At 45.0% G+C, this 12,062-nt stretch overlaps 1 protein-coding gene across 3 annotated transcripts; it reads left to right on the forward strand.

Annotated features, from left to right (window-relative positions):
- The first annotated feature begins 1,418 nt into the window (after positions 1 to 1,418).
- b3gnt9 (UDP-GlcNAc:betaGal beta-1,3-N-acetylglucosaminyltransferase 9) lies at positions 1,419 to 11,487 on the forward strand. 3 transcript variants are annotated; one of them, XM_085281429.1, is made up of 7 exons: positions 1,419 to 1,479; positions 3,929 to 4,184; positions 4,290 to 4,409; positions 4,789 to 5,127; positions 6,837 to 7,078; positions 7,153 to 7,408; positions 7,485 to 11,487. In XM_085281429.1, the coding sequence occupies exons 2-7, from the start codon at positions 4,032 to 4,034 to the stop codon at positions 7,827 to 7,829; spliced, it is 1,455 nt and encodes a 484-aa protein (XP_085137555.1). In that variant the 5' UTR covers positions 1,419 to 1,479; positions 3,929 to 4,031; the 3' UTR covers positions 7,830 to 11,487. The 3 variants fall into 3 exon arrangements, with proteins under 3 accessions (XP_085137555.1, XP_085137556.1, XP_085137554.1); XM_085281430.1 differs by lacking the exon at positions 1,419 to 1,479 and adding an exon at positions 2,798 to 3,370 and having other exon boundaries at positions 4,061 to 4,184; XM_085281428.1 differs by lacking the exon at positions 1,419 to 1,479 and adding an exon at positions 2,798 to 3,370 and having other exon boundaries at positions 7,485 to 11,486.
- Positions 11,488 to 12,062: the final 575 nt, after the last annotated feature.

Raw genomic sequence — 12,062 nt, forward strand, 5'->3', positions numbered from 1 at the left:
TAACGTGTCTCGCGGTTAGTATCATGGTTGCTAGGCAACCTGAACAGCACGACGAAGCGTATACCGTCCCATTTCACAAGCCTCTCAGTTCCGCACTTCTCGTACTTATAGTACGCACCGTACGTAGTACGCGTAGTGCGCGTACTTCAAGTGTGCAGACCCTGGCTGTGTCCCAATTCAGGGGACACAGCCTGGATGTGTCCCACTCACATCCTGGGCCATCTGACCTCAGGAATTCGCATGATAAGGTGGGACCAGGTTTCACAATGAACACACCCGAAACCCTGGCTGATTGGGACCCACACCCAGTTTCACACCTTGGCTCAGGCGATTAGAGGATCATCAGGGGGTCCTTTGTCCCTCTGTGGGGGTTACTCCCACTAGGTTTATATCTGGGACTCTCCACCATTTGACCTTAGAACTGAAGAAGCTTCTCGGATGAGAGGTGAAACGTCTTCAAGCAACTTAAAGAAGTCCAGACGCTTTTCTTTGCAAGCTCCTTTGACTACGATGACCTGGATGACTGAGAACCTTCACAGACATACTGAATATTATGTCACTTATTTATGTGCGAATGTTTAATAACAAAGAACATTAAACATTCCTGTTGGCCACATGTCGGCAAAGTTATGTGACATTAGTGACGTTTGTACTAACTTGGTTTTAGAGCTGGGCGATATGAGATTTTTTCATATCACGATATGTTTTTTTCATTTCAGGCGATAACGATATCTATCACGATATCAGCCAAATAACTATATTTGTAAGATTTAAATGTGCCGTTGCTCACAAGTAAAATGTGAAATAATCAGCAGCTTGTTTTTATTTAAATATTTATTTCCCATAATAAGTTCAACAGGGTAGATGTACTTAAGGAACATGAGACTTTTTCAGATAAATAAAGGCAAATATTGCAAACTACACAAAAGGCAGCCGCTAAAGCGTTTAAGTTTCAAAATAGAACAAACGAAACAGACTAAATTGTCAATTCCACTTAGAAACAAAATATTAATTCTAAAAATAAATCTTAGTTTGTTTTACAGAAGAACAGACAAAACTGACTAACTTTTGTCAATATCAAATAAACTGAGAACTAAAAGGAAATTCTCAATCTCTCCTTGTTGTATAGCTGAGCTTTTCAAACAGTTTTAACAGTTACTTTAGTCTGACAAAAGCCGAATGACGAATTAGCGCTTCCAGTCAGAGACTGAGGCTACGTCCACACGTACACGGGTATTTTTGAAAACGGAGATTTTCGGTTTTCGTTTTAAAAAATAATCCCGTCCACACATAAAGGCAGAAATGAAGGAAAACGCTGCTATGAACATGCCAAAGCAGCAGGTGGCGCTAGATTCCTAACCGTGCAGAAATGTTGGCCAATCAGAAGTCTAGAAGCCTCGGTGGGAAAAAGTAAACAAAGCTGGGGCATAGAAGCAGAACCGAGTCGTATGTGTGGAGGGACAGTAACTGTGTGTATATGTAAGCATTTAAACACTGCAGAGAGTAGAATTAACAGTATTGTAGAAATTCATTTCACCGAAACAATAACGTGGCGCACAGTGTGACGCATGCACCAGTTTATTGTATTTCCAGACTTGCTTTCGGCACAATTTACAGTGCACGCTACTCTGTTTTTTGTCAGACTTGAAATAGCCGAAATACCTTCACACTACGGAACTTCTATGGCTCTTCCGTTCGACAATCTCTCCGGCGTTGGAACCATCATCTGTTTTCTCTTCGGTCACGCTCGGTTGATTTTTCTAGTCGGCACACTCATTTCCTCCATTACGCGCTGGCTCCATTACCCGCTGGCTGCTTCCCAAACAAACACACATGCGGCTTGGCACTTGTGCTGTAAGTTACAAGTCACGCGACGTGACGCTGCGGCTGTGATTGGTTCGGCTCTGCGCTACTTAATTTGGATTGGCTGACCTTTTTTAAAAAAAAAAATTTATTTTAAGAGGACAAGAGCGGCGAAGTTTATCGCGATAGCTTAATTTCTCTATCGAGTAAAAGTTATATCGCGATACATATCGTTATCGTTCTATCGCCTAGCTCTACTTGGTTTTAAAGCCTTTAAAATATACGCCGTCCAATAGCTGAGCTTAATCTCACAGAGAATGATCAAAGCTCATGTAGAAACAAACAAACACATGAACAAAAGATTTTCTCCTTCATTTCTGTCAAACAAAGCTGTATGACACGTTTCCAGCTGTTAGTATCATGGTTGCTAGGCAACCTGGGCAGCGCGACGGCGGCTAGACCGCCCATTTCACAAGCCTCTCACTTCCGGCCTTAGGTCTTTGAGTACGCGGCGCTTGAGGATCGTTGAGGCTGCAGACCCTGAATTGGGATACAGCCGTAGTTACCCCACTCCCATCCTGGGCCAACAAAGCCACGGACTGTGTACAGAAAACATCATCACGGTTCTGCCAACAGTGGGTCACGTAGCTTTAAATGCAGTTGGGAGTCTGAATGCTGTACACGCACTGCAGGATGACTTTTACATTTCCTTCTATACCGTTTTATATCATCACCTTCTCTTGTATTTCCTCTGCTTCACGGTGTGGTGGCAAACCTGCATCAAAAGCTGGACACCATCAAACTTGATGCCACTGAACGTCTCCTTGAGTCTGCTCTGTAGTTGGAGCTCATCTCTAAAATCCCTGGTAGAAAAAAACAAGACCAAAACCATGAACAACACTCCAAGTTTTACTGCATTTTTAAATGTTTTATGCAGTCCCTGGTTTGAATCAGTGGTTAACTCCTCCCTACTGCCGACCAGAGCCACTGCCCACGCTGTCCTGTATTATAGCGACATTTTTACAGAGTTTATTAGGCAAAACCCCCCAAAAAACTTGCATCACTAGCCTGATGTCTTTGCATATGCCCTTTGCTTTTGCCCGGTTTATTGACATATTTCTATACATCTCCTCCCAAAGGCTGTTCGCGTTGATCGTCTACTTTAACTGCGTTTGAAAAGTATCCGTAGAGCGATACTCTACTTTTGAGCTCGTTCAGCCACGCCCACATCGAGTCAGTAACTCACACTTTAACCATTAGCGCTCCAAAAGTAAGACAGGCTAGCGTTTGCCACGGTACACAATGAACACGTGTTATTTCCTACAGCACCTTAACGCAGCATGAGGAGAGCCGTCCTGCGCCAGGTCAGAGAAACACCTTCAGGGTTTTCATCTCGTCTTTGAGCATCTTTCGTACTCATGAAAACAGCACACGGACAGAAGTGCGCTATTTTACTTCCCCTCGCGGTTTTCTACGAACTCTGGAAGTCGGTTTACTTTGTTAGAACAGAAGGAGCCCACGCTGGAGCCCAGATGGTTTTAGTTTGACCCTCTGTCTGCCTCCGCGGGTAAGTCTGAATGAATTGCTTTAACAAGAAAACACTCGATATATTTAAATATGAAAGAAATAAGCAGATGCGTGTTTCTATATTTGTAATATAGCTGATAATCTTCTGTGTTCTTGTTCTAATTTATGCCGTTATGTCTGCTTCAGGGACACAGCGTTCTTAGAAAATAGTTCTCGGTACCTTCGTGTTCCCTTACACAAGACCCAGACACTCCCACTCCTGAACCCAGTGAAGAATTTGGTGTGAGAGGGAAAAACAGTCGCATCAGCTCATAAAAAGCACGAGTGATATTGTTGCGTGGATGTTTATCGGTGATACAGTAAAAAGTGGGTGAAACAGAGGATTGGCCGTGGCATCTAGACTGCAGCTTATTTGTTTGCCCCGGGAAATCTGCTGAACTGATTCCTTCCACAGTGGAAGAAGCGATTGCATCAGATGACCGCGGGTCAGAGCTGAAATAAATATCTGGGACAGTTTAACCCAAAGGGAAGAATAACGGGGCGGTCGTTAAATGATTCTTTGTTTTTTCTTTGATGCTGTCTGTTGCTTTTGCTCCAGGATGTTCTCACGTCACAAGTTTAACAGACTAGTCAGCAAAACCAAATCGAGTCTTCCAGCTCCAAGTACCAGTCAGTCTGCCAGGCTGCTGCAGGACTGACCAATGCATCCCTGCTTGATACTTCACTACAGTCAGCGTCTTCAAACGATGCTGAGAAGGATGTTGGTGACGAGGAGGCTCCTCCATGTGAAGGGAGACGTGATGTGCACAGTTCTGCTGCTGGTGCTGTTCTGTTTCCTGCTGTATGCCCGACACGTAAGGATGGAAGTTGCTCTTTTTGCTGTTCACGTTGTTTCACTGTTGCTTTTTGGATTAAAAGAAAAATCCAACTCAGTTTTCAAACAACACTTGTGTTTCCAGGTTGTGCTCTCCACTGGATGGGATAGACCTGTGTGGAAGCTGCACATCCACGGCTCCACCAGCCCCAGTCGGACCCTGCTGGGAGCCACTGGAGCTAAAGTGGGCCAGGACTTTCAAGGGGTATGACCCGATATAGGTTACACTTGCTGATATGAAGGTGTTGGTATTATAGCAGCGAGCCTAATGGCTTTATTAAAACAGATATTGTTTAAGGGTCTATATTGCCAGCGATATATACAAAAAATCTGTTTTTTGAGATATTCAATAGAAACTGAGATTTAAATAAAAGTGGAGGAGTGGATCAGATTGTGACACAAAGTCATGAAGTTGTTGCACCATGATATTCATTTCTTAGCTCAGTCCTTATTTACAACATTAGTATGAAATACAGAGTCACAAACAAACATTATGCAGGACACTGTGTGAGTATTATATGGCTGTTAAGATTACGTGCCGCTAATGAATGATATTGTCTTCTTTACACATTTTCCCCTAATAGGCGTTCCCGTCCAGGGCTTCAGGGGTCCAGCCACCTCCATGTAAATCCCAGTCCAGGTCGAAACCTCCCCAACACAAATCCAAGTCTAAGGGCAAATCCAAGCCACGAAGGAAGAACGCTGTGCCGACCAAGACTGCGGCCAATCCCCTACCCACGATGCCACAGTTTGACTTTGAGGCTTATCTGAGAGAAAAGGACAACAGAAACTTCAAGCTGCTCATAGACCAGCCAGAAAAATGTCATATCAGAGGAGCAGAGGAACAAGGAGGAGGGTCTAACAATGCCCCTTATATGCTCATTGCAGTGAAATCCATAGCAGCAGATTTTGATAAACGTCAGGTAAAATATTCTGCAAGGACATACACTCAACAAAAATATAAACGCAACACCTTTGTTACTGCTCCCATTCCCCATGGGATGGACGTAGAGACCTAAAATTCATTCCAGATACACAATATAACCATCCCTCCCAAACAGTGGTCACAAATCAGTCCAAATGTGTGGTAGTGGGCACATCTGCTATATTGAGATAATCCATCCCACCTCACAGGTGTGCCACATCAGGATGCTGATCTGACATCATGAGTAGTGCACAGGTGTACCTCAGACTGCCCACAACAAAAGGCCACCCTGGAATGTGCAGTTTTGTCTACAGCAAAATGCCACAGATGCCACAAGCAATGAGGGAGCGTGCAATTGGCATGCTGACAGCAGGAATGTCAACCAGATCTGTCGCCCGTGCATTGAATGTTCATTTCTCAACCATAAGCCGTCTCCACAGGCGTTTCAGAGAATATGGCAGCACATCCAACCGGCCTCACAACCGCAGACCTCGTGTAACCACACCAGCCCAGGACCTCCACATCCAGCAGGTTCACCTCCAAGATCGTCTGAGACCAGCCACCCAGACAGCTGCTGGAAAAATTGGTTTGCACAACCAAACAATTTCTGCACAAACTGTCAGAAACCGTCTCAGGGACGCTCAACTGCATGCCCGTCGTCCTCATCGGGGTCTTGACCTGACTCCAGCTCGTCGCCGTAACAGACTTGTGTGGGCAAATGCTCACATTCGATGGCGTCTGGCACGTTGGAGAGGTGTGCGCTTCACGGATGAATCATGGTTCACATTGTTCAGGGCAGATGGCAGCTGAGAATGTCCCAGTTCTTGCATGGCCAGCATACTCACCGGACATGTCACCCATTGAGCATGTTCGGGATGTGCTTGACCGGCGTATACGACAGCGTGTACCAGTTCCCACGAATATCCAACAACCTCGCACAGCCATTGAAGTGGAGTGGACCAACATTCCACAGGCCACAATTGACAATCTGATAGACTCCATGCGACGATGTGTTGCACTGCATGAGGCAAATGGTGGTCACACCAGATACTGACCGGTTCTGGGTCCCCAGACCCCCAATAGCGCAAAAAACTGCACATTCCAGGGTGGCCTTTTGTTGTGGGCAGTCTGAGGTACACCTGTGCACTACTCATGATGTCAGATCAGCATCCTGATGTGGGACACCTGTGAGGTGGGATGGATTATCTCAATATAGCAGATGTGCCCACTACCACACATTTGGACTGATTTGTGACCACTGTTTGGGAGGGATGGTTATATTGTGTATCTGGAATGAATTTTAGGTCTCTACGTCCATCCCATGGGGAATGGGAGCAGTAACAAAGGTGTTGCGTTTATATTTTTGTTGAGTGTATGTCTCAGTATTTTCTGCGTCTTACTAAACTTGAGGCTCTAATAACCAATTTAGTTCCTTTTCCATGCCACGGCATCACTACTTACGTAATCTGGTTTTCCAGCACCGGTCGATACGGATCAAGCGCATCTTTAAGGCAGGAGTGGATTAAGGAACAAAACTGAGCAAAGAAAGTGACTGAATGTGGGACGCAACTCAATTTATCGACATAAACATGATTCCTAATGAAGAGTATTACCGCTCCTAGTCTATAAAGTGTCTGGGCAGCGTGTTAGGAAAACCTTTACTCTCTTAGTCAAGTTAAACAACCTTTGTGCTTCATTTTTTCTTAGGTAGTACGCCGGACGTGGGGTAAGGAAGGACATTTTGAAAATGACGTGTCCATCCGCACAGTTTTCCTCTTGGGTGTTCCCAAGAATCGAACCGCTCTGCCTCTGTGGGATCAGCTCCTGTCCTACGAGAGTCAAACCTATAAGGACGTCCTGCTGTGGGATTTCGAAGACACCTTTTTCAACCTGACGCTAAAAGAAACACACTTTCTGAACTGGATCAACAGCAGCTGTCCTCGTGTCAAGTCAGTGTCGATTAATCGAGCCGACTTAAGTTTGTTTTCCGGTGCTCAGCTTACGTTTATCTCGTCTTATCCAGGTTCATCTTCAAAGGTGATGCTGATGTGTATGTTAATGTGGAAAACATACTGGAAATGCTACGAGGCCAACAGCCAAACGAGGATCTGTTTATCGGTGATATTATTATCCGTGCTAAACCCATTCGCCGGCGCACTTCCAAATACTATGTGCCAGAGTTTTTGTACGGAGGGGGTCTGTACCCCGATTATGCTGGCGGAGGAGGGTTCGTTATGTCGGGACACACAGCTCAGAGACTGAGCTCCGCCTGTCGACAGGTACTTCAAATTAGAAAGTGAGCATTTTCACACATCTATCAAAAATGCTATGATTTCGAATGACTTTTTTTTCCAGGTGGAATTGTTCCCCATCGACGATGTCTTTCTGGGAATGTGCCTCCAGCTGATCGGCATCAAACCATCGCGACATCAGGGCTTTCGGACCTTTGGAATTCCCCGCCCGTCAGCAGCTCCTCACCTTCAGACGTTCGACCCTTGTTTTTACAGAGAACTCATGGTTGTTCACAGCCTCAGCGTCCCCCAAATCTGGCTCATGTGGAACCTCCTGCACGACCCCAAACTGAGCTGCCACAACAGGACCAACCGGACGCCCAGGCCTTTTAAATGGAGGGGGGGGCTGGGCTCGATGGTGGGGGAGGAGACGGACTACGATGAGAAACGGGTGTTCGTCTCACATTAGTGACCCTACAAAATGGTCATAGCACGAGACTGGAAAGGCTCGTGAGGCGTTCAAAAGCGCAGCTGAGTCATATGAGACTTTATACAAGCTGGCTGGCAGTCGTGGGGGAAATGAACTGACGAAGGCCAAATGTGTTCCAGATTATTGAGAAGAAAGCCCCGAGGGGATTTTAGTTTGACATCAGAGCCCCATTTGTCTTTTCACACTGTGGCTGTGAACAGTTGGGACTTTTAAACCTTAATGTATTTACATTGTTTACGTCCATACAGTTCCACGAGAACAACCAAAGAAAGTGCGGTTAGCTGGTTTAACCCCATTTGCTCGAAGCTGTCACGTTGTTAACATTCAGACTGTGGACAAGACTGGAAATGACTTTGTGTAGTGGGAAGGGAGCAGGGATTTTTAGAGATGCCCCTCTCTTCTTTGTAACGCTGCCCAGAGGCGCCAATGGAAGGTCGCATTATCTGTTCCCCGGAGGAGCAGCAAATCAAGTCTAAATAGAAACCACCTGCATGATGCAAACCAAATGGGACCAAGGCTCACTGAAACATGCACACTAACTAAACCTCTGCCGCAGTTTGGACGTATCCCGTTTCCTGAATCTCAGAGTAATCTGCCAAAGTTCACACATGTATACAGATCACATTTATGTCCGTTAAAACAAAATAAACAATTTCGTGTTCTCTGGACTTTAGTAGAATTTGCCTGTTTTTGCCATGTTGTGTAAGATTAGTCTAGAATATTATGGCTGATATGGTCCTCATAAAGACAGACAAAGCAAACATGGACGGGACAGCACTGAGGTTCAGTATTTAGTGTGGCAGACTTCAGCAAAGTGGGTTTTGTTTTGGAGGCATATTGTAACCCTGTCATTACTTGTTTGACATTTCAATGGGTCGAGATAAGACAAACAAAACCAAATGTTCAACCAGCTTCATCAGATACTTACAGCGATTGATAAACACACAACACAGATAATTACAGAACAATATGTAAATATAACATCGGCTGATCTGTCCCTCTCTCTGATAGGTCAACCTGAATGCATGGATAGGCAAGGCAGGTTTATTTCTATAGCACAATTCAACAACAAGGTGATTCAAAGTGCTTTACAGAGACATTAAAAAACAAAAACAAATAAAAAGCATGATTTAAAATTGATTAAAAAAAAAGCAAAGCAAAAAACAGTCGATAAAATCCATCCATCTTCATCCGCTTTATCCGAGGCCGGGTCGCGGGGGCAGCAGCCTAAGCAAAGAGGCCCAGACCTCCCTCTCCCCAGCCACCTCCTCCAGCTTATCCGGGGGAATACCAAGGCGTTTCCAGGCCAGCCGAGAGATATAATCTCTCCAGCGTGTCCTGGGTCTGCCCCGGGACCTCCTCCCGGTGGGACATGCCTGGAACACCTCACCCAGGAGGCGCCCAGGGGGCATCCTTGTCAGATGCCCGAACCACCTCAGCTGGCTCCTTTCGATGTGGAGCAGCAGCGGCTCTACTCTGAGCCCCTCCCGGATGGCCGAACTTCTCACCCTATCTCTAAGGGAGAGGCCAGCCACCCTTCGGAGGAAGCTCATTTCTGCCGCTTGTATCCGCGATCTCGTTCTTTCGGTCACTACCCACAGCTCGTGGCCATAGGTGAGGGTAGGGACGTAGATCGACCGGTAAATTGAGAGCTTCGCTTTTACACTCAGCTCCCTCTTCACCACGACGGACCGGTGCAGCATCCACATTACTGCAGCTGCAGCCCCAATCCGTCTGTCGATCTCCGGCTCCCTTCTCCCATCACTCGAGAACAAGACCCCGAGATACTTGAACTCCTCCACTTGGGGCAGGAACTCATCCCCGACCCGGAGTGGGCACTCTACCTTTTCCGGCTGAGAACCATGGCCTCAGATTTGGAGGTGCTGATCCTCATTCCCGCTGCTTCACACTCGGCTGCGAACTGTTCCAGTGCGAGCTGGAGGCCCTCACCCGATGAAGCCAACAGAACCACATCATCTGCAAAAATCAGAGATGAGATTCTGAGGCCACCAAAGCGAAAGCCCTCCGCCACTTGGCTGCGCCTAGAAATCCTGTCCATAAAAATTATGAACAGAACCGGAGACAAAGGGCAGCCCTGGCGGAGCCCATCACCCACCGGGAACGAGTCCGGTCGAGTCGATAAAATCAGTAGTTAAAATGTAGGTTTTGAAATTTAAGCTTAAAAGTGTGGATTTGGTGCTTTATTCAAATGCAGCTGAGAATAGGTGAGTCTTCAACCTGGATTTAAATAAACTGAGTGTTTCAGCTGATCTGAGGCTTTCTGGGAGTTTGTTCCAGATATAAGGAGCATAAAAGCTGAATGCAGCTTCTCCGTGTCTGGTTCTGACTCTGGGAACTGATAAAAGACCGGATCCAGATGACCTGAGGGATCTGGAAGGTTCATACTGGGTCAGGAGGTCACTGATGTATTTTGGTCCTAAACCATTCAGAGCTTTATAGACCAGCATCAGAACTTTAAAGTCTATCCTCTGACGGACAGGCAGCCAGTGTAAGGACCTCAGAGCTGGACTGATGTGGTCCACTTTTTTGGTCTTAGTGAGGACTCGAGCAGCAGAGTTCTGAATGAGCTGTAGTTGTCTGACTGATTTTTTGGGTAGACCTGTAAAGATGCTGTTACAGTAATCAAGCCTACTAAAGATGAATGCATGGACTAGTTTTTCCAGGTCCTGTTGAGACATCAGATCTTTTATCCTTGATATATTCTTGAGGTGATAGTAAGCTGATTTTGTTATTGTCTTAATGTGTTTTTCTAAGTTTAGGTCTGCATCCATCACTACACCCAAATTTCTCGCCTGGTTTGTGGTTTTTAGGTGTATAGATTGAAGTTCTCTGGTGACCTGTAATCGTTTTTCTTTGGCGCCAAAGACTATTACCTCAGTTTTGTTTTTGTTTAGCTGGAGAAAATTGTGGCACAACCAGTCATTGATTTCCTCAATGCATTTACCAAGAGCCTGTACAGGGCCTCGGTCTCCTGGTGACATTGTGATATATATTTGTGTGTCATCTGCATAGCTGTGATAGTTTATTTTGTTGTTCTTTATAATCTGTGCCAGTGGGAGCATGTAGATGTTAAACAGAAGGGGTCCCAAGATGGAACCTTGGGGAACTCCACATGTGATGCTTGTCTGCTCAGATGTGAAGTTACCTATTGATACAAAGTATTTCCTGTTTTCTAAGTATGTTTTGAACCAGTTTAGTACAGTTCCTGAAAGACCTGTCCAGTTCTCCAGTCGTTTGAGTAATATGTTGTGGTCAACTGTATCAAATGCTGCACTGAGATCCAGCAAAACTAAGACTGACATTGTTCCACTGTCTGTATTCAGACATATGTCATTAAACACTTTGGTCAGAGCGGTTTCAGTGCTGTGGTTCTGTCTAAAACCTGACTGGAAGGCATCATAGCAGTTATTCTGTTTTAAGAAGTAACTGAGCTGTTGAGAAACTGCTTTTTCAATGATCTTACTTAAAAATGGGAGATTTGAGATCGGCCTGTAGTTGTTCATTTGTGTCTTGTCAAGATTGTCCTTTTTCAGTATAGGTTTGATTACAGCAGTTTTTAGTGGTTCTGGAAACACACCTGATAATAAAGAAATGGATAAAGGATAGACAGCTCACCTGAAAGGGGTTTGTAGGGGAGATCCAATACGGGTGAAAATGCATGAATACAGGCTGAGTTCAAGTTCCAAACCTGGTGTGCGAGTCATCGTGCCATCACAGCGATAAATCCCGCTCTCTTGGAAATGCCGAGACTCCTAGAATTATTTTCATTATTTTCAACCTTCTTCAAAGGTTTTATTTCAGTCATCAGCAGCACTTCATAATGGTACATTATTAAGCATTAGTATGGTGTTAGTGAGTGTTTAATTCATCATCTCATGACTAGTACGTCTTTTATAAACACAGATATGTTTATCCATCTGTCACAGCATGTACAGATATCACTGCTACCACATCACTACTAGTAACAATCAAACATAGTTATAAAAATATATCTGTATTTATAAATGGCATACCGAGGATGAGTGATGAATTTAGCATTTTCTAATATCTCTATCCATCTATACAGACGGATAAAAGAAGACAGGAATTTAAATTAGGACTTCCACTGGCCAACTGGTTTTCTGTGGGACACACAAACTTTTGAATGATGTGTCATGTGCAATGAAGAGGACAAAATTCTTATTCGTAATC

Source organism: Mchenga conophoros, linkage group LG7 (genome assembly GCF_057382185.1).
Source record: "Mchenga conophoros isolate Kocher_MC1m ecotype Shallow Benthic linkage group LG7, M_conophoros_male_GT1.1, whole genome shotgun sequence".
NCBI lineage: Eukaryota > Metazoa > Chordata > Actinopteri > Cichliformes > Cichlidae > Mchenga > Mchenga conophoros.